Genomic DNA, 21,461 nt, shown 5'->3' with positions numbered 1-21,461 from the left:
GAGTAGCTAAAATTATCACTTGGGCCAAAATATGTGCCCTTGTAGAAATTATCAAGAAATTCGTTCATAAATCATAAATTTCGACAATTTGCTCCATGTTGTGTTCACATTACAAATCGTCGAGAGGGAAGACGAGCAGGACAATCCGGATGGCGGTCAGTAATTAAGTATCTCCTATGATGAAATTTTCATGTTTTTAACTGATTTAGAATCAAAGATAACAAGACAAGTATCATGTTCCTGAATATATACAAACAAAACACACAAGAGTACTTGCTCTGAAATCCTGATTAAATTTAACTCAACTTTATCGTAGCATAGAGCACACAGTTTAATTTATCACGTAAGCCCCATTGAGGGTAAATATTTGAATTTCTTATTAATGCCATTGAAATTCTACACTTAAAACGAAATTTGTTTACATGACCCAAGGTAAACTGTAAAGCTGGAGATAAAGCAAACAAATAAAATGGAACTTTCCATGAAAATGCACTTTGAATTCTGGTATGGCGGCTCTTTATCCATTAATTGTCCTATTAATAATTAGTTGCAACTGAAAATACCTAAACTGGACAGGGGAGATATTAGAGATTAATTTTGAAATTGATCTGTGAATCTCCTGATAGATGAAGATGTCTCATTTGCTCGATCTTTCCAGCGACAATAACGACAAGGATGGTATTTTTTTTAACTCCATCCTTCCCTGATACATTCATTCGCAATTTGATACCAACGGATATCCATTAGGTATATGGATACCAAATAAGACTGACGTCAATGTTAAGGGTGTGGAAGGCAAAATATCCAGGCACCCACACTTTCGTCGTGGTAAACAGTGTCATAATGGAAATTTAATGAAATTCTGAAAGCATCCAATTAAGCTTAGGGTTTGTTGTGCTCATTGCTGAAGAAAAGCCGTTGGTCCTTTTCGCAAACAGGGAGCTTTGCCATGATCTCGGGTCAATTATCACCACGTAATTACACCACTGTCCCGCAATTGGTGCTGTGATAATTGCCTTGTATGACCCGAGATTGTAATAATTTCGCTATTGTGTCGTAAATGACGGTTTATCGACCCGTGAGCTTCATGGGATCGTAATAGTAACGGGAATTAATACACATCGCGGCCCAAATGTGCAAGGGAAAAACGTTCACTGAGGTTTTTCGATTTTTTTTCCTTAACAATTTTTAAGTTTAAAGTGTAGAAATATAAGATTCTATATTATAATTTTGCACGGGGTTCGCAATGGAGAAGTTGTGGTGAATTTAAAAGTAGGAAAATTTAATGGCGACTCCGTCAAAGGAATGAGCGTTCAAGTAAAAGTGGAAAGAGGATGTTGAGCAAACCGTTAATATGTGTTTCTACATATTGGCTTCTTCAAGTATGTGTGTGTATTAAATAGGTGCGTTTTGTGCAGCATGCAGCACACGTCCGGAGGCATACGCACCTGTGACTGTGTCTTAGGACGGACAGGAGGGAAAATAAACCGAAAACCAGAAGTTTAGTTTGAGTTTAAGAAAATCTCAATTTGGATCAAATGGAACCGGCGGATGAAGAAAACTCAATCCTGAGCCGTGTGATTTCTGAAATCCAAAAATGTCAGCTTATATACTTTTCCCACAATGTAGAAGTCTGTGTAGGAAAAATCCTGTAATCTGTGTCCTAAATATTACACACTCCTTGTGAAAGCCCACGAATACGAGGCTTAACCAATCTGACAAAAAATAAAATAAATTTCTTAATTTGGTTCGGGACTAAAAATAATATGGCAATGTCCACAAATATTGTTTCTACTGAAAGCGTATAAATGTGGCACTATTTCCTCTAGTCAGCCATCTCGAAGAGTCAACAAAGCCCAGCTCGTTCGGTTTCTTATCCGGTTCGAAGTACTGAAAATAGTGTGAAAATCGCCATACCCAAATATTATTGCTTTTAAAGGGTCTTTAGTACGTGAGGTTACTCAGTTCGCCAGGCTCCAGGCAACACCGCTAAATATGTAGAACTTTCAATCCTTATCTGGTTTGAAAGACCAAAAATATTGGAGTTTTCCTTAAATATTATACGGTTCAAAAGGGCTTTAGTTACGCGAAAGTTGCCTGAATTCTCTAGACAAGAAGCATCACAAAATATGCAAAACTTTCATTCATTTATTCAACTCGACGAATCAAATTAGTGTGTCCAAAAGAGTTTAAGAAAAGTTCATTTTCGAATTTTTCACAACGAAAAAATCCATGGAAGCTTGCGCTGAAGCATTGCTTTCCGCTCTTGTTACGTTCCCCTTTAGTTCAAAAACACGAACCCGAAAGCATCTATTTTGTAGGAGGCTCATGGTTTAAAAGGTTCAAGAGGCGAAACTATCGACTTTTACTGCTACGCAACTTCAAACACCTGCCATATGAAGAACTCACCATTTGGTCACCTTAAGCGATGATTCCTGAATTGCGAGAGAATTTTGAGTTTCAAGAATCAAAAAATCACGTTATATAGTGACGGAACAGCTGTTTTATACACTTGTGTATTATAGTGAATTTTGTAAATTACGAATCGAGCTCCAGGCTGTGTCCTCAATGCCCAGTTTTGAGGAATTGAGCCTACAGTAACCTTCTCAGAATCGTCATCACTTTCTGCGATTTGAATAATTCATTCGCCCCCAAAAGAGAGCGACCCTCGAACCGTTGCTTTTCAGTAAATAAACAAGAGTCGACACCTTGAATTCACATTTTGTTGCGGAGCTTTTTGGAACAGGGGTAAAGTGAAATCGCTGCCATCTCTATTTTTAGCTCCGCAGAATTAATTTCAATTAAAAATTTATAGGACCGAAGCTGCCAACTACCAGAATGAACGGTGGATCCGTAAAAAGGTCCCAAACCGCAGGAATGTATGTGGCATTTTGACCGTAATGGAAATTACAAAATGCAAAAGTTGGGAAAAAGTCGGATTTCTCAGAAATCTTCAGAATCTTCAAATAACTGGGGTGGAATATACGCTGAACAAACCACGAGAAAACAGTGCCATGTTCCGTTGTGAATGCAATGCGCATGCCCGTAGAATATTTCATGGAAAAAGGAAACTTACACCTAAAAATTTTAAAATTCGCGTAATTCTTTATAATTTCTGTGTGATCAATTGGATATCAGATGGACGACGTACGGAAATAAAATCCAAATTTTGACCTCTAAACCGACAAGGTTTCTATGATTCAACTGAGGAAGCCCTGACCTTCTGCCTCGGCTCTAGCCCAACTCTTTATATATAGATACGTAGGTTACGCTTGGATGAGTAGGCAGCCACAATTAAGCCTGATTAAATGTATCGAGTCAGAAGGTCGTAGGACGATAGAACTCAATACAGCCCACATTTGATTGAGAGTGTGATTAAAAATTGATTAACAAAGACTCACAGTGACAGGTTGCTGAGAAAATCCACTATAACTTCATGCCGGAGCAGCATACTGGCGCGGAACTCGAACAATGGAATCGGACACATCTGATACCGTATTCCCGACACTATTGTCCATTTGTCCTTTTGTTTTCAATCAGAAAATAAATAAACTAAAAGCTGCTTAAGTGCGATAGCACGTTGAACTCCGGAAATTTTAGCGCTGTCTGAGCAGTCGGACTGAAACAACCACGCGGTTAACGGCCACCATTGTCCCCGCCGGAAAATCAATATTTCCCCCCTTTGCGAGGCTGCTCTGGAAACGGGGAACATCGAGATTTAACGTTCATCCTTTAGTCTGTTACGTAGATTTGGGATAAGGGATGGCGCTACATTAACCTGCGAGTTCTCAATTATATTAATACTTGAGGAGTACCACGGTAGCGTTGCGGTAAAGCCTGCAGGGGCACTATGTTCCAAAATGTTGTAAAGCGTTTAAATGCTGTAAACATCCTAAAGCCACTAGTTCGAAATACTGGATCGATATTTGTACTGCAATAATCGATCTTTCTAAAATATCGGTCTATATCGCCAATCCGTAGCATTAACCAACCCAGTAGTTTTAAAACTGGTTGTGTCCTGTGCCTTCTCATAAGGCCCTAGTCATATAGTGAGAGATTTTAGCCATATTTTCCAGAATTTGTCTTTCGTTCAAGTAAAAGAAATACACGGCCAATGGAGAGTTTCCAAGATGTTTATTTCTGAAATTTCAATTAATTAAATTTAATTATTTTGTTTTTTTTTCAGCGAGTTGTTCAGCTTATTGAAAAATGAAATAATAATTTTCTCGCGTGGTGATTTCCAAGTTGATTATTATTCATCTAGTGGTCTTCCAGTGATCGTGATTTCATACCACGGATCAAATCTCCGCGAAGAAAGTTCCAGAGATTATAACAAGTTTCATTGAATAGCGGAGATTAACACACAATTTACTTCTTATATCTCGGGAAAATATTAATCCTAGAAACAATGAGTAATTGTCTGCACTCCGTCGTTTACCCGTCGGTGCCACCCCTGCTTCATTGTCGGAAATTATTATCGTCCTGTCTCATTAAAATAAAATCAGATTCTTAACCTTCACCCTTCCAATATTCCGTTGCTACCAACCAGAATAATTAATGAATTTCTGTAACACTCTCCTTCATTTATCCATTGTATTCCTATTATGCGGCATGTTTATTGCTGCCTGTAATGTTTAATTATTCTCTTCTTGTTCCTATTTATTTAGTTCTGTCACGCACCCTCTGTTCGCCACTTCGTTGTTTCCACATCGTCCTCTAAAACCTAGATTTCTCCAACGTGTAAAGGTTGCCCTGTAGGTCTCTTTAACCCTTAACACAACGAATGGTGCCCGTGGTTTACAAGAATCATAGAACCGGAAGCATTACGTCACCTGAACCTCTGCTGTAAAAAAGGGGGGCACCATGAGCAAATTATGCTAATAAAATTTTATAATTACTAAATTTATAAGTTCACCTTCTGCACGTTTTCATTGGATATGGAAGAGACAACGTCTGTTTTCTATGGCGATCCTCGATTTTTTTAATTAGTAGACAGAACATATATCCTAATATATGTTGCTAAAACTTATTCAAAATATTCAGGCGCCGTGGAATGCAGATCTTTCCCTCTTTAAAATCAATGAAAAATTAGAGTGGTCACATATGTACCTTTCGGCTGTGCTTGGGAACGATTGAAAAATATGAAAATTCGTGTCTTTTGGGTTCCAGGACTCAAACTGAGCTCCGGTATTCATAAATTTAGCGACTTTGAAGCTTCGTCTGCAGAAACGGCAAAACCTTTTAAATTATTGCTTTCACACTTGCCCCACTTTCAGGAGTATCTTCCCCTGAAGGTAAATTTTGAGATATCAGCTACTATAATATGTCCCCCCAACGTACAATTTCGCCCTTCCCAAATACCCCAAGAGGCGTGCATATTGATAAAAAATAAAGCTGAGGCCCGTCACCTATAAAATGACAACCTTCTTGGAAAATGGGTAATTTCAGACTCTTTAAAATTTTAATCCTTTGGAATGTAACTCGCAGTTATGTATCGTCAACCCTCCCAATCGACCCGAACACGTGTCTCCAAAAATAGCCATTTCGGAGCACAACTATGTGTTGGGTAGTGATTAAAGGGCAAATAATGACATGAAACGTTTTCCAAGTTTGCAAAACTGATATTTTATCTTTATTAAACACTCGAAATTGTCAGGATTTTAATGGTCAAAACAATGGAGAAAACAAACGTTGTAACAACCCTAAATCTTTTCATTTGGAATGATTCTAGCGGCCATGTTTGTGAAGCTAATTACGCCAGAGGCTGTACCTTTTACGCAAATATAAACAATTTAATTTTAATGAGCAACAAACGCGAGATACAGCTCTAAAATATTGCCAGTAAACTTCATTAACCCTGGCTGTTGCGAAATTAAGACTCTGCGGAACAGAGCCGTGTCTTGAGAGTGACTATTAGGGCCGAAATAAGAGAACTAAAAGTTTTTGGGTTAGTTAGTATGTATACTAAAAAGCTAAATGTGTCACATTTTCCTTGTCTAAACTGGGCTTAAGTAAGATAAATTGCCCTTTAAAACTGCAGCGTATTTTGCAAGAGAAAACACTCATTAATCATCAGCAGCAGGGTCACTTCTCAATAATACAATTTATTGTGCAGTGACTCATTTTAGCGAATATTAAGTTTTAATGATTTATCTTTGAGGTGATCATCTGATAAAGTTTTATGAATATTAACTACCTTAGAAGAAATTTATTTTGTTTTTATTACACCCCCTGACATGACTAGCTCGCATTAACCTGTAATAAATCATAAGAAACGTAGGAACTCACCTCTGCAGGTAAACACCATTACATGCAATAAATCCACCTCCAACGGAACTGCTCGTGAGGAAGGATTTTGGCAGAGACATAGACCTTTGCTGATGAGATGAGAACTCGCATGATGGTACGTTGTGCATGGGTGCGCTTCCCGGACGGGATAGAATTGATCTCTCCTTGTCGGAGAAGGTGTCCACAGGGGTGGAGGCTCTGGAGCCCCTCCGGGAAGACATTCTGGAAGTGCTTAACCACGCATCGCTTCCTGAAGACGATCCGCTGACGTTGCTCGATCTAGGGGACGTTTTCCTATCGGTTACCTATATTGTGATGAAAGCCAATCATTAAGGGGCCGAGCCTGACGATTAATAAAAACTAAGCACTCCGACTGAAATTTGCCACAATCCAGCAAACAGCTCTGTGATAAATAGACTTTTAGCAAATTGCCATTTGTTCGAGAGCTCAACTTACGAAAATGGATTTCAAATGTCCGTCGAGACTGCTGGAGGATGGATTTTTACCATTAGAGGTTGAAATGTTAATAATTTTTAACAATATTTAGGTCGCCAATTTCAATATTGTGCTGCTCCTGGCGGGGAAAAATAAGCTTTATTAAAATTTAAAATTTTAATTCGAATCCATATTTGAATAATCCAGGACGAAGTTATTAAAAGATTAATTCATGTATCTATACATTTTAATATTTTCGTCAAAAAGTTTTCGCGTTCAAGACGTGAAGAAAGGTGACTCATGATAATAATATCGAAGAGATGTGGGGCGAGAGTTTTACAACTTTCTGGAAAGTAACGACTAACGTTAACGGAACGTAAGTTCTCTATCTGGGCAAAACGAAGAGTGGATTAATCGAATTGCATAATTTACAGATTTCATCTTGTAACGTAAACTGCGTAGAAGTTGTAAAAAGTCACGAACCTAAGGGGTTAAAAGTTTTGGGAGTCACGAGTAGCATAAAACTACCTTGATCGAATAAAAAATAAATAAATAATAAAATAAATTTTAAAAGAGAAAAGCTCACATTGCAAACGTTGGATGTTTGCTATACCAGGAGGTTAATTCGGTCGGATGTACGAGAATAAGCAACCCGCAGTATTCTGAGACTGAGAATGGATTTAAAGATTGTTCTTAAATCCGAGTAAGCGTTCCCCGTTTAATTACATTACTCCATCTTGATTCAATTTCCTGAAGAAATCTCACACCCCCGTTTCCATGGAAATTAATCTTCAGTTAAAGTGGACAGAACAATAACAATTTGGCCTCTAGGAAACCTTCGCAATGCTACCAACTATTAAGCGCATTCTGAGGTATTTGGAAAATAGTTTACGAAGAATAGTTCTAGTGCTGTGCGTCGTCCCCATTTCTCCCTTCTTGACAAGAATTTCAAGTTTCTAATGAGTAATATGATCATCCTCCAACATACTTGTCCATTAACCTTGATTAAAGTGGACTACACTTTGAGAAGGGTAACATCAAAAAGGTAAACTGAAGTATTATTTATTTATACCTGGCAAGCTAACTTGTAAAAAATATGGAACGGATATGGCAACTGTGCAAATATGCAAGGACAATGTACGTGTCGAACGTGCTTCTTGTCCAGTGTACTAATTACCACAGGGGTGATGTATTGAATTAACCAGGGGTGTATTTAATAAGCGTAATTGCAGGGATAGAAATCGGGGTAATATTCAATGTGCGACCTATACACCGTAAATTATTTGTAATCACTCGATTACTTTATTTCGTTTAAATTATCACACCAGTGATTATTTGTGAAGGGAAATTTTACAGCAAATTGACCTGAAATGTAACAGAATTTATATATAAACATATTCATCAGCTATATAAGAATAAAATTTGCATTACTTACAAAATGCGTAGATAAAGCATTCAGAAAAGCTACATAAAGATAAAAAGTACGTAGACAATAGTGATGAAGAATGATTCAGGAAGCTTCAAATTCAGTCTAATAGAGGTGATAAAAGTTGTTATGAATAGTAAAAATGGCACTTTGATACAATAGTCGATTACTGACGATGAAAACATATACACAAGATGTGGGGACACTCGCCGTGGACTTTGCTTCTTCAGTTTTGCGAAACAAAGTTGGAACTACGGGGGGGATTATTCTACACAAACAATCAATCGGAGATTCTGAAAAAAAAATGAAAACATACGAAGAAGAGAATTTCATTTTACTCCAATAATCCGTTTACGTTTCCAATTAGCTCTCTTCCTTAGCTGGGATTTTTTACAATATAAACGTCGGGTTTCACTTATAATGGATTTTCTCGTAAGTGTGGTTTTTCTGCCTCGAGTAAGACCTTAAGGCCATACTGATGAGTGAAATTAATGCTTACTCCAAAGAAGCAATTTTTGGACGGATTACGGATTATTTGGAGTAATCGCAAGATTTTTGTACAAGTCAGATGTAAGTAACAGCAAGAGGAAAACAACAGTTCGTCCAAGTAACAGAGAGTGCAAGAAGGGTAGTTACAAAATATGAGTGAGTTTGATGTTGCACAGCTTTATTATTGCCCGAAGAGCCTTCGAATGTTTTGTCAACTTCTTATTATCACGTCCTAACTTCTGAGTCATGCGTGTATTAGAATCTTGGGAACTGTAAAAGCAACGACACAGGTGTATTTTCATAAATTTACCACTCCTAGATTTTGAGGAACGAAACTAAAGATAAAAATGTTGAGACGTGTCAACGTTAGAATGAAGCGGGAAGACGAAGAATGAACAAAGTTTTCACCCCCGATCGACAATATCGCAAGGGTGGCAACCCCTTAGGTTCTTAAAATAAGAAATATGGGCTAAGCGGTACACCGATTTAGAAATGTTCAAATTTCCTCAACAGCCGTTTCAAAATGTTAATTCAATTTATTAAAATGTTTTTATAATCTTTAATTTTTTAAGAAGTGTTTGAAGTGCATTCCAGTATTCTCCACGCAAGAATACAAACGGTCTTCAAACTATCTTCGCACTTATTCGAACATTTCTCCCAACCTTCATTGAGTTTCTACAATTATTCGACGTGATTCTCGAATACCCTGTGCAAGAGTTACAGAAGTTACGTTATTAAGTCATCCTCAAAGGAAGAAGTCAAAAGATTCAAGGTTAGGAGATCTAGGTGGCCATTAGATGATACCTTTCCTTCCAATCCACGCACAAGGGAAGTTTCCGTCAGAAACAGTCAAACTGTTAAAATAAAATGTGGGAAGGTATCATCCTGTTGAAAATGTTTCAAATCCCCATTCGACATTCGATGTCCATTCCTGTTCCTTATCCCTTCGATAATTTCACAGAATGACCCTTTTTCAAACAAAATTTCAATTTAAAAAATGGAATTTTTCGTTCTTCGTCTTCCCGTTTCGTTTTAAGGTCCACGTGTCTCGGCGTTTTTAACTTTAGTTTGTTCTTCTAGAAATCTGTGGAGTGGCAAGTTTTCGAAACATACACCCTGTACATAAATAGTTAATGTCTGAATATTTAGAGGTTCCGATGTCCCCAAGCTGTTTCCGTAAATAACCGGTAATGAGCCCTGTTAAAACTTTAAACAATCCTGCTTAGAACGCATATTACAGTAAAAAAGTAACTTCAGCTAAACACAATAACGAAATTTGAGCAAACCTTAACTCCATTCCCAATTTGGAGTCATATGTCGGGGAAGTTCAGCAAGCGTCGGAAACTTTAAACACACCCGCTGGCAGGAGGACTATTCACAAAAAGTTCTTGGCAATATAACTTTTCAGGTGTGGAAAGTTCGGATACACCAAGTATGAACTTATTTCGGCAATATTAAAGCTGTGATATTCATAGAGCATTTTGGGCTGATTTACTCTATAAATATTTGACATAACCTCGCTAATGAGAAAGCTAATTAGCGTCCCTTAAACTAAAGGACAGCCATAGCTGGTCCATTAGCTAAGGAATGTAAGATGAGTCGATGGAGCGTGCTAGAGCCATTACAAACACATCACTCGGGTATCTGGGTCTAGCATCTCACCTGACCAGCATCAGATTTTCAGTGAACTGCAGTGTTTGATTTGTGTGTAGATTGGCGAAGAAGAAGAGCACAAAGGGTACTGGAGGAACTAACTTCTAGGGCATACTCGGATATCCGAAACACTGTCCGAGATTTTTTCGCATTTTCATTAAGTTCTGAGACAGGACCGAATTTTGCCTATACAGTTTGCCCTTTTGCTGTTTTTGCTGTTCGTACTTCAGCAGGTACCAGTCGTTAGGGAACTGCAAATCAGTAAAAGTGGCCCTCATCATACACATCACCATAAACATGCTGAACCTATAAATGTCCCACATTCAAATATCAAAGCCTCACGTGACTACATAAGTTCAGACGAGCTTTCTTGCACGATATTGGCATCAAAAAACCCCAGTTTCTTAGTCCCTTGGTTAATTATTATTAGCCACGTGACTGGGGCTCAGTGTAATAAATAAAACTTCAAGGGTTTTCAAGCTGAAACGTTTCTAAATTAATTCCTGCGATTTTTGCCTGGGTTTTCTACGTAAAATTCCACCTTAACGAACGAGGAATAGCGATGATTTTTAATGGTTTATTTGAGAACTCCCGGCCCTGGTATGCTTATAAATTGAAGGGACACCTTTTTAATTTTTTGATAAATTTACTTCCAAGTCATCTAATTGTTTTTCGACTTATCCGAGATTCATTTATTGTATTTCTACCCAAATAATTGAGGGAGTTACGTCTCACCGCATTTAAAGATTCATAAACGTGCCCCTCTCATATTCTCCTATTCACCACACTACACTTAAGAGAGAAAGTGAGCTTTAACGCACGTAAAAGATATTTTAAAAAATCAGCAAATTTTGTATTGTCGCTAAAGCTAGTTTAGGATTTCACTCTGTCAATTATACCAGCGGGTTAATGCATATTGGAATATTGATTACCAAACTGATATCTCAATATTTACCAACCGACGAGTTTGACCCATCAAATACCTGGGTATTTCATATAGATGTATAAATTGTTTTTCTGGCAAACAACACGGAATTTCCTCTTCACTTCATATCTGCCTGACAACATATTCGAATTGCTTGGCGCTATAGAGGAAAATGCAGTTTAGAAGACCGTAGAGACACCTTCGTGACAAAAAAGCCGTAATTACAACACCTATAGGTTCAGCCATGATCCCACGATCTTACGTCAAACGCCTTTACCGACAATAATTCTCATCAGAAGCGGAGTTTTCAAATAATTGCCTACTGCCTAATCAATTTACACCATTCGGAACTTCCCATCTATGCAACTCTTTAATCAAGCAATTATCACCCCCTTCATGGAAATTTCACTATTACATACATCATATCGTGTTTAAATCGATTCCCGCTAATTTTGCATTTTGCTCAAGGGCAAAAAGCCCTTGCAGAGGGGGTTGCCCATCAACTTACGATTCGAGGCAATCTTTATAAGTCACGCAATAACTCTATTACGAAAAGTGCACGAAAAAGAAGGAAGACATAAGTTAAGCGAAGATCTAAAGGATCGAAAAACCTATAGAGATGGGCTGTATCGAAATGTACCTACAGCCTCCAGGTTAATTGCAGGTATGTGGAGAAATGTTAAGTTTTCAGGCACCTAATTTCAGCATATATTCTGTGTTAAAACCAAAGACAAATCGCAAATGGAAAAAAATGCTTCAAATACTTAAATTCCCAAAGAAACCCATTACTATCTAAGTCAATTTACCGAAATTTCCGTCGAGCCATTCCGTCTCATGCTTGCGCCTGTTGCAGGGGGTCTATTGGGGCTGATCCTTCGGAATTCCTGCGGCTTGCGATTCCTGTTTTCCATGTCGGAACGCCTCTTGAATTGATCCTGGGATTTCTTCTCCACCACTGTCGATACGGACCTAGAAAGTTTCGTTAACGATAACGGTGCGAGTCACACGATTAGTTCATTTGCGTTTGGCGAGCTGAGTCTTTGTAATGGAGAAATCGATTGATACTGATTGTCTGTCCTGAAATCACTGAAGGAATTATTGAGAAATTTCGATGTTTTAGTATGAGGTAAATTTCGATCCTAATTCGAGGCCTTATTTGCGGAGGGCATATTTTTTGGCTCGCAGGAGCTTTAGAGCTTCCTCATGCAAGATAATATTAAATTATCTTACCTGCCGGAATCCGTGGTATTTAACGACTCTGACGACCTCTGATGCAAAGGATAACTTTGGGAAGACCTCATTACGTAATTTTGCTCCCTGCACAGATTCTCGCGATGGGCGCAATGAGGCCAAAAGTCACAAGTCTCTGGACTGCACGAGCCCTTAACATCAAATCCATCTTTCATGTTCTCAAAACTGCTTTTAGTTGAAGGCAAACTAGGACTGGTAGCACCTCGTAGAAGAACTCTGTTCAATCGGTCATTTCGATTATTGCCAACGTAATAAACCGTAAGCTCGTTCTTTAGTGCCGGTTTGTTTGCCTCTTTGCTCTTCTCCTCCATCGATATGTTATTGTTGTTGTATCTGCAACAACTTAGTCTGTCGAATGAAACATGAAGAACTTGGTCTCACCTGTGCATAAGCAAAGCTTGAGCCGCAGCTCTGGATCTGTTGCCGTAGAGATAACCAGAAACGACTTCTGCCTCTCGGAGAAGCTCTTCTTCGTGCAAATCCGACCTCTCTACAGATGGAGATGACGCGGAAGGAAATGGAGGCCTATCAGCCGGGAGAGGATATTGAGGTCTCTCCTGGAAAAAGAAAGAACCGAATAATGGCGGAAGATGCAGGCTGTGAGGTTAAATATAAACTTGCATAACCAGTAAGTAGGTACCCTCAAGACACACCTTTAACCCTACGGTATGTTCCGGATGCTGAGGAGACAACTTCTGAACTCGTTCAAAGGTTGGAGGCTGACGCTCGGGAAGCTGGAGACTTCTGGACCTTCTTACGCGAGATAAAGGATCTTCTTGGGGTGGTTTCGGGGGTGGAAATTGCGATCTGGGGGCGTTTCTCCTGATCACTGTGGGATGTTGTGGAGTCGGCGGCGATCGAGACAAGAATTCGTTACTACTTGAAGATGAGGATGCTGGAGACGGTTTAGTGTCGGAACCTGCCGGTGAACGTCTGGGTTGATTCCTGGAGAGTTTAATTGAAATTTAATGCCGTGCAGGTATTTTCCATTCAACACACACGTATAACGAATCCGGCACGTAAGCATTTTAGTAATCATGTTTGGAGCAAGGTCCAACACAATTTAATTTTTATCTGCCTTTCGTGCTACCCTTTTCGAAGAATATTAAATAATTCACATAATACGCCTCTGTAAATTTTAACATGCGCCGAACAAATGGCAATTTATTGCTGTAGGGTTTGCGTTTATTCTGTAATTTTAATTTTCCAGAAGTTATTTTATTAATAAAAGTTTCCCACTCGTTATTTAGGGAGTGTTTGTTAAGCTAATTTTGTTGTCACGTTTGGTTTTGCGCATTGAATACGTGACCGTGCTGAGCAAATAGACAAAACAACAATTATATTTGATATATCAGAGATTTGTGCCAAAAAAACGGCAACTGCAAGCCGCTGGTGAAGCAAAATTTAGAACCAATTTGAATCGCCAAATATCCAAAATGGTTCACCAGACGTTCCTGACACTACCTGAGATGGGTCATTCCTGCGGAAACTTGCAGGGATTTGGCTTCCCTTGAATATGAAAATGCGGCATGGATGAAATGAAAAAGGAGACATTTTAATCTACAACTTCTCATAAACATGATTTTCGTAGCTTAATTCTAAAAGAAGTTATGCCCTTTTCTGGTCTTTTTTTGAATTCCATCCAGGAAGATTCCTGGGCGATACGCCTCTGTTTGTATTGTAAGCGCCTTATAAATTTCAAGGCTTTTAGAGGAAATTTTAGGTCCCAAAATCGTACAAACGTGATTTCTCAGGAGTTGACTCTGATCGAAGTTATGATATTTTCAAAAACTTTTTTCATAATTTTGATACTGCACTTAGCTAGACTCCTGCCTGGTACGCCCCTGTTTATTTTGCAGTCGGTTTACCAATTTCAGAATATTCATTTACGTTTATGATTTTAGGGATTGCACCCAGCTCCACCTAAGGGTGGACGTAATGTACTTAAAAAGTTAGCCATTGTCCATTTCCAATTAAATTTGATCTCTTACAGCATATTTAAAAAAATTTAATATTTCCATCACAAGAAAACATTCAATTACCTATAGTGAGTCAACCTGTTAGTCCTTCCAGAAGGAGACAATTTTCTATTAACTTCCGCCTGTAGAAGGTTAGTATTGAGGTTTATGGTCATGTTAATGGAAGAACTGTTATTGTCTTCTTCATCTGCATCCCCGCACACGTCCCCTGCGGAGTCTGCATTCTCCAGCAGCCTCGGCATAATACTATTGGTCCGATTTAAACAACTATCCAAACTCCTGAAACCCATCGAACTGGAAGAACTTGAAGAAGACCCATATTGGTGTTTGAACTGCATCCTTCTGGATGCCGTGGTGTCTTCCAACGACTTCGTCTGAGGAACCTTTTTAACAGCCCTCGGGGGCTTCTCAATCCCAGGTGAAGTCTTTATCACAGTAGTTTTCGGTTTACCGAGTAAAGGTGCGTTGGGGGCAGTGGTCACCCACTTCCCACCTCCAATGGGCGAAGTGGGAGGACTATTATCGCTATCTTCGATAGCTTTCGAGCGAGGCAAAAACGGAGCTTTTCCGAAGAACGACCGGGATTTGGCAGGACTCCCGGTTTTGTCCTGGAAGGCCGGAGGGGGGGATATGATTGGGGTGACTGAGGGAGGCGATCCAGGATCAGGCAGTGGTGATGGAGTCTTGTATTTCCTGTCGTAGGTGTGGTTTTGCTGGAGCTGAAGAGCGGTAGGTCGAGGCACGGAATTTCGAGAGTCGAGTTTCGATTCGATTCGCGGTTCGGTACTACTTTGGGATTCGACACTCGTCGTTCGAGAATATTCGCTAAATTTATTCGGTTCACTGTAAAAGTGGTAATTGGCCAATTTTACGCCGGTTCGGCGAGATTGCAGGGACTTCGCCAAATTGATGGAGTAGCTGGCTTTGCGATTGTCATCCAGAGATCGCTGTTGTACTTGGACCCATCCAGATTTCCCTAGGTATACTCCATCCACTTCACGATCGCACCATCTGGAAGCAAAGAAAGCACGAAAAGGGTTTTGAAAAAGATAAAAAAATGTATTCCGCATTTATAAAAAAAATGTATTATTAGATCGTATATGAAATTGCGGTTAAACGGATCTAACCATTAACGAACGAATCAATCAACGAATTTTCCTCCTGTCTTCTTGAATTTGTGAAATTCGAAGGAAAGACTTAGAATCATATGTGGGAAATGAAAATGAAACCTAAATAAAGGGAGGGAAACGTCCCATAAATATTTGATAAACTAGAGTTCTTTACCCTTAAGGGACTTTCGCCCCGGGTACAAACGTGTTCTCATCAACGGGCTCTTTGTAAATTATTTCCAAAAATTACTCGAAAAGTCTACCAGAAGGAACTACATTTCAATTTTTCTGAGAGCCTTTTATTCGCATTAATCGGCAAATTTCTTAATGGAACGATTTAATTCGTTATATTCTGTTGCATCAGACGTAGCGAAGTATAATAGCTTGATTGATGTAAGAAGGGGCTACAACCTGCCCAAAAGTGCGTGATTTATGGAAACCCAAAAATTAATGGGTGCTCCATCGAATTCTAAATTTTTGGAGCAATAGAACACACTCGCAAGTTGAGTAATATCACCTGAATAACTCAAAATGGGAGCAAATTACGGATAAGAAAAATTTGGCAATTTGTTCCTAGAGGTAAAGTCTATAGTTACTGGGACTTGTACGTATCCCACTGCGATTTCCCTAAAAATTCGAAATCGAAACTCAGGTGTGAACTGATTGAGTCCGACACAACTATAACTTTGAGCCGGACTTTGTTCAGTCACAATCAATTTCCGCGGATAAAAAGCAATTCACAGGATAAATAGGAGATTATAATTTGTGAATTTTAGACGAGACAGAAAGGAATTTTAAATTTACAGAGCTCTGCCACGTTTCCTTTTTCCGCTTTTATATTTAAACAGGTTAATTCGTGCTCAACATCTGGGTCCCGTCTACTTTCAAAGTTGTATAATAATCCATCATGTTATTACCCTCTTTCAGGTAGCCTTTGTAACGGTGCTGCTCTTTTTTAAGTGTAACTTGACATGTCAAGTTTGAGTAACAAATTGTTAAACTTGCCGCAAATGAACCTGTTCTAATACAACTTTTGGAATTAGCTCTCAACGTTGACATTTTAAAGCAGCAATCCGGCCTTAGGTAGAAAATGGACAGGTACGCCTCTGGGTCCAATTTTTATGTGCTAAAATCCTCACCGTAGAGTAAAATTTGTTTGGAAACTGTCCGATCGAAGTCCGTTTTCGACGCTATTTGCCGACTACTGGAAACAACTTGGAGAATATACGTTTCTTTAACAGAAAACGGGCCGGGTATTAAGCAGGGAGAAATGCAGAGTTAAGGGGGAAGGGGGTTGAGAAGAAATTCGACATAAATTTCTTTATAGTTGTTTAACCTACAAGTGTATTAATCGAGGGGATTAATAATGCAGAAGAGTTCAGATTACCAATAGCCCATGGAGACGTGAAGATCGTAATTAAAAACTCTTGTGTGAGGGAACCTGAGTTGAACGCGGACGCTTATATAATAATTTCCAGCCCAAATTGTTTAAACGATTAAATTTAGAGCTTTCATCGGAGTCCTCCGCACAAAAGTCCAACATGCAGAAGCATTATAGAAAAAGCCTAGACTCTGGAGTTTAATGGAAAAATTCAATATTTGATCTATTTATTAAAATCCAGAGGGTCGGTCGGACATTTCCAAGTTAAAACACTTACTAAAGATTACTGAAAAATAAGCTTCTGCGTCGATGAAAAGGTTGAAGCAGCAACGGCGGTGTCTTCAAGGAAATTTACGATCAGACCATGGACCATTAGAGAATCAATAAAATTAAATGTATTTAAAAGGCGAGAACCTGGTCAATAGCTCCAACTCAAAACTGCCTTTTTTCCAGCTAGCTTTTCTACATAGTGAAACTTTCTTTGGTTCTCAAGTGAACATCAAAGGATTCCAGATCTGTTTTTAATCTGGATTCGAAAATTTAAAAAAAACAGTAAAAAAATCAATAGCTTAATATCTTTAAAAGTCGATATCGATCAACAGTAAAGACATAAAAGAGGGTATTGTTTTAAAAAATCTTATGTGCAGAAAAGGGGCTCAAGGCCGATGTTTTTTGAATAATTTAGCACTCCCCTGTGTGCGGGTGTTCGTGCCGAGAATTGATAACTTAACAGGTTGATCTCTTTAAAACAGGGGCATTGATTGGAATTTTGAACATATAAAATGACACTGTTAGTCGTCGCTATCAGGGGCCCGAAACCCTTTTCTATGAACGTTCAGAAACATCTATCATTGAATTACTGTTATATTTCATCGATCTTATCGCCGCTGAATATGGACATAATTAACAGCTGTGCTAATAATGACGACATTATTTATAAAGCGTGTGGGGTTTCCACAAATGGTCATGCACCAAAACATTTTTTTTTTCCATAATTAATTCCCTCCGCATGAAATAAAATCGCGCGTTGTGATTAATAAGGCGAAAGCTTCCAGAGCAACGTTAAGTTTCCATCGTGATTCCTAATTATTCCATTCTCGCTCTCAGAAGCAATAAAATTCCTTGTATGTGTATAGAAAATTACCCACTACGTCATGAGGGCTCTAAAATCATTCCTCCGGCTCTGCCTATAGATAAATTGCTTTGCTTTCCCATCTTCTCTATTAATAATTTAGCGAATTTCATTTGATTCGGGTCTTTTCAAGCCTTGTTTGCGTGATCTTTTCGTGTCGGGCAAAATTTAATATTCGGCCTTAGCCAAGAAAGAAGGCTTCGAAGTCAGTAATTTTCATTTTCGTTAAACGGGCACGTCACTTCAATTCGGAGGAGCATCAGTTATTAAATATTAAAACTTTCCGTCCACATTGCAAATTATTAACGTTTGGAGATTATCAATCAATAATTACTCGATGTGTGACGATCATTAAGTTTCAAACAAGAAAAAGTCCTCAGGTATCACGGGGAAACACGATTTTTGTACGTTGGGAAATTACTGGTGAATGGAGAAAGACCGTCAAATTCCTCTTAAGAACATCTCTCCTCCAACCTATAGGGAAGTGGATTAGAGCAAGGAAATAATTTACTTGCGAGTAAGCTAGATAAGCCCTGCATCTTGCAATGCATTCGATACTCGCCAGGGAAAAATATTATAAAATCCGCATTTAACTTGCAAAAGTATATTGGAAAGAAGAGATATAAAACCAGAATGAAGTTGTTTCGCATGGCTAAAGCAAGTAAATATTTTGGAGAAAATCTTATTAAACCCTAAAGGGGAAATTGCGCTCTAAAAAATTCAAAACTAAAACGACTTCGTCATCTGTCGGCGATTTCATTACGATTTGTCGGAGTTTAATAATTTAGCATTAATTTTCGACTTCCATAAAAAAAGGGGTTTTTGGGCTTTCCGAAGGAGTTGTCCCTTTAAAAACCTCCGATCTACGCAAATTCAAACAAAAACCGAGATAAAATCTCATTTCTTTGAAACCGGCTCGGGGCTATAATTCTTATCGACGCAGAGAAAAGGTACTTGCAAAGAACAACCGAACAAATTTAGATCGTATTTGAACAAAGAAGCTTAAGTTCGAGGGCTGAGGGCTTTTTCTCTAACAATGCCTTAGTTGGAGGTAATATACGAAATTAGAAACAATCAAAATTTTCTTCAGATTTTGGAGTAATCTGGATAAAATCAGGAGTTAGTTTAATCTCTGTATTCAGATTATCCAGTTAAAAATCGTCAAATTACACAACAAAGATCACACCGGTCTAACCTGCGCCTCTGCGACAATTCTGAAAAGATTATTGGGAGACTCGCTAATTGGGACCAATTGCTGGTATAAATTTTCAAAGTAAATCATGGGGTTCACCTTAGGAAATAAATCAAGAACCCCACGTTTTACTGGAAATTTTAAGCTTCATTCACGTCGATCAGCTGTGTTAAACGAACGCTGCGACTTTAAATAAACTTTCAAAAGTATATTTTTCTGATCATCATCATTTTTCTCATCAGTGAGAAACAGTAATTTTCCACCAAAACTTTTGGCTTTCCATCTTGCGTCGCAGAACAACCCCGAATTCAGCAAACTCTCACATAATAAAAATTCTAAAATACCTATAAATTTAAACTGTGCAGCAACTTTGAGACTGTCAAAAGTTTGGTTGGCAGCGCTGCTGACAAATGGGTTTGACATATCTGTCCACTGTTCTGTTAACATTTTTAGTGCTCATGTCGCACCGTTGCACCATAAAGGGAATGGCAGGAGTGCTCAAGACGCACCGGTACGTCACGGAATGTACGTATTTAAATTTTCTCATTTTTGGTTCAGCATTTGTTAAAATAGATCCGGATTATTATACAGGGTGTTTCCTAACTACCTGTAAAAAATTTAGAGGCGTAATCCTCGACTGATTTTGAGTCAAAAATATCTAATAAACGTATATCCGCAAATGTCTTGTTTCCAAGATACATCTTGGAAACAAGACATATTGCTATACGTTTATTAGATATTTTTGACTCAAAATCAGTCGAGGATTACGCCTTTAAATTTTTTACAGGTAGTTAGGAAACACTCTGTATATATGTATGTATAGTATAATCCGTTTATAATGGACTTGAGGGGACGAGAGATTTAGTTCATTATACCCGGAGTGTCCATCTTATAAAAGACAAACAATTTATATACATAATTATGAAAAAAATGCGTTTTAATGCCTAATTAAACAGAAATAAGATACTTGTTCGTTATGGTAACCTTTTAAAAACATTTAATATATAGAAATTTACATTATTCATAATTATTTCTCAAGAAAATCGGCTGTATTCTTTTGAATAGAGATTTTTGCAATATAAATTTTCTGCGGAAGCAGTTTAATTCTATATAATTTAAAAAGAGACTCATTGCTTTCTTCTCATTGAAGGAAATGTTAAGTGTGTACACAATTAAAAGTCTCTTTTGTAGTAACGACAGTTTCTTCTTCGGTATCATCATCTTCAATATCTTCGATTTCTTCTTCTTGAAGCAGTTAATTTACTAAGTCCGTATAAGCTAATCCCTTTCTTACAACAACATTGTTATCAACCTATACAAAATCATCAAAATTGACTAAATTCATTCAACTGTTTTCTCTTACTAATTAGGCCAATGGAATAACATCCTCTGGGCCAAATTCCATGTTAAAAGATGTTGTTTGTGATAAGTTGGAACGACGAAAACAATTACTGAGAGCTTGTGTAAAAACCTCATCTCATGCTAGACTTAATAAATTCATCACGTCTAAAATCGTAACATTTTTGATATCCGTATTATCTTGAGTCTTCAAAAGTTTAACCAACATTTGTTTTCTTTAAATTTGCTTTAGACGCTAAATTATAACTTGGTTCATGGACTGTAAAACGGACGTCACATTGGGCGGAGAAAAAGCGAGCTTTATGTTGTGCAGTGTAACGTCCGGATGGGCTGAACTATTATCAACTAACAATAATAGTTTTCTTCTTTCTTTGCAAAGCTCTTAGTGTCCTTTTTTTTTAAATAATCTGTAAAAATTGACGACGCCATCCGTGCCTTGTTGTTGGAAAAGTAGTTAGTGAGGAGGCTGTAAAAGTTTTTAAAATACCCAGGATTTTGCAATATTCCTAAAATACCGAAGATCAAATTCTTGAGGCTTAAAATGAAAATTTTAACACTTTTCGTTTACCTATAATGAGTGATTTTCGTTTCTCGGTTTCAGAAGCATTAACACAAATCATGGCTGTGATGCGTTGTTTAAACTTATTTCCTCCCCTACACCTTTCACCTTTTAACATGTGTACTTTATCTGGCAACATTTTATAAAAATCCCTGTTTCGTCTGCGTTAAATACGTTTTCTTCTGTATAATAATTACTTATCAGAGACCAAACATTGACCAATCGCCCATCTGTAATATTTTTATCTACTGAGTCTGACTAGCCGCATATTTTTCCCAAATTC

The 21,461-nt window shown here is 38.1% G+C and overlaps 1 protein-coding gene across 2 annotated transcripts in view; it reads right to left on the bottom strand.

Moving 5' to 3' along the window:
• Positions 1-21,461, bottom strand: part of RhoGEF3 (Rho guanine nucleotide exchange factor 3) — a 104,432-nt gene that overhangs the window by 41,235 nt on the left and 41,736 nt on the right. For both annotated transcript variants that reach the window (XM_066282253.1, XM_066282254.1), the window contains 6 exons: positions 14,510-15,457; positions 13,121-13,412; positions 12,849-13,024; positions 12,447-12,800; positions 12,023-12,185; positions 6,289-6,593 (listed from right to left, as the gene is read on the bottom strand). In XM_066282253.1, the coding sequence (XP_066138350.1) occupies positions 6,289-6,593; positions 12,023-12,185; positions 12,447-12,800; positions 12,849-13,024; positions 13,121-13,412; positions 14,510-15,457 (2,238 nt within the window). The remainder of the gene's footprint in view (positions 1-6,288; positions 6,594-12,022; positions 12,186-12,446; positions 12,801-12,848; positions 13,025-13,120; positions 13,413-14,509; positions 15,458-21,461) is intronic.

Source organism: Euwallacea fornicatus, chromosome 5 (assembly GCF_040115645.1).
Source record: "Euwallacea fornicatus isolate EFF26 chromosome 5, ASM4011564v1, whole genome shotgun sequence".
NCBI classification, from domain to species: domain Eukaryota; kingdom Metazoa; phylum Arthropoda; class Insecta; order Coleoptera; family Curculionidae; genus Euwallacea; species Euwallacea fornicatus.
The sequence above is the reverse complement of the archived record's forward strand: the minus strand, read 5'-3'. Positions and strand labels throughout refer to the sequence as shown.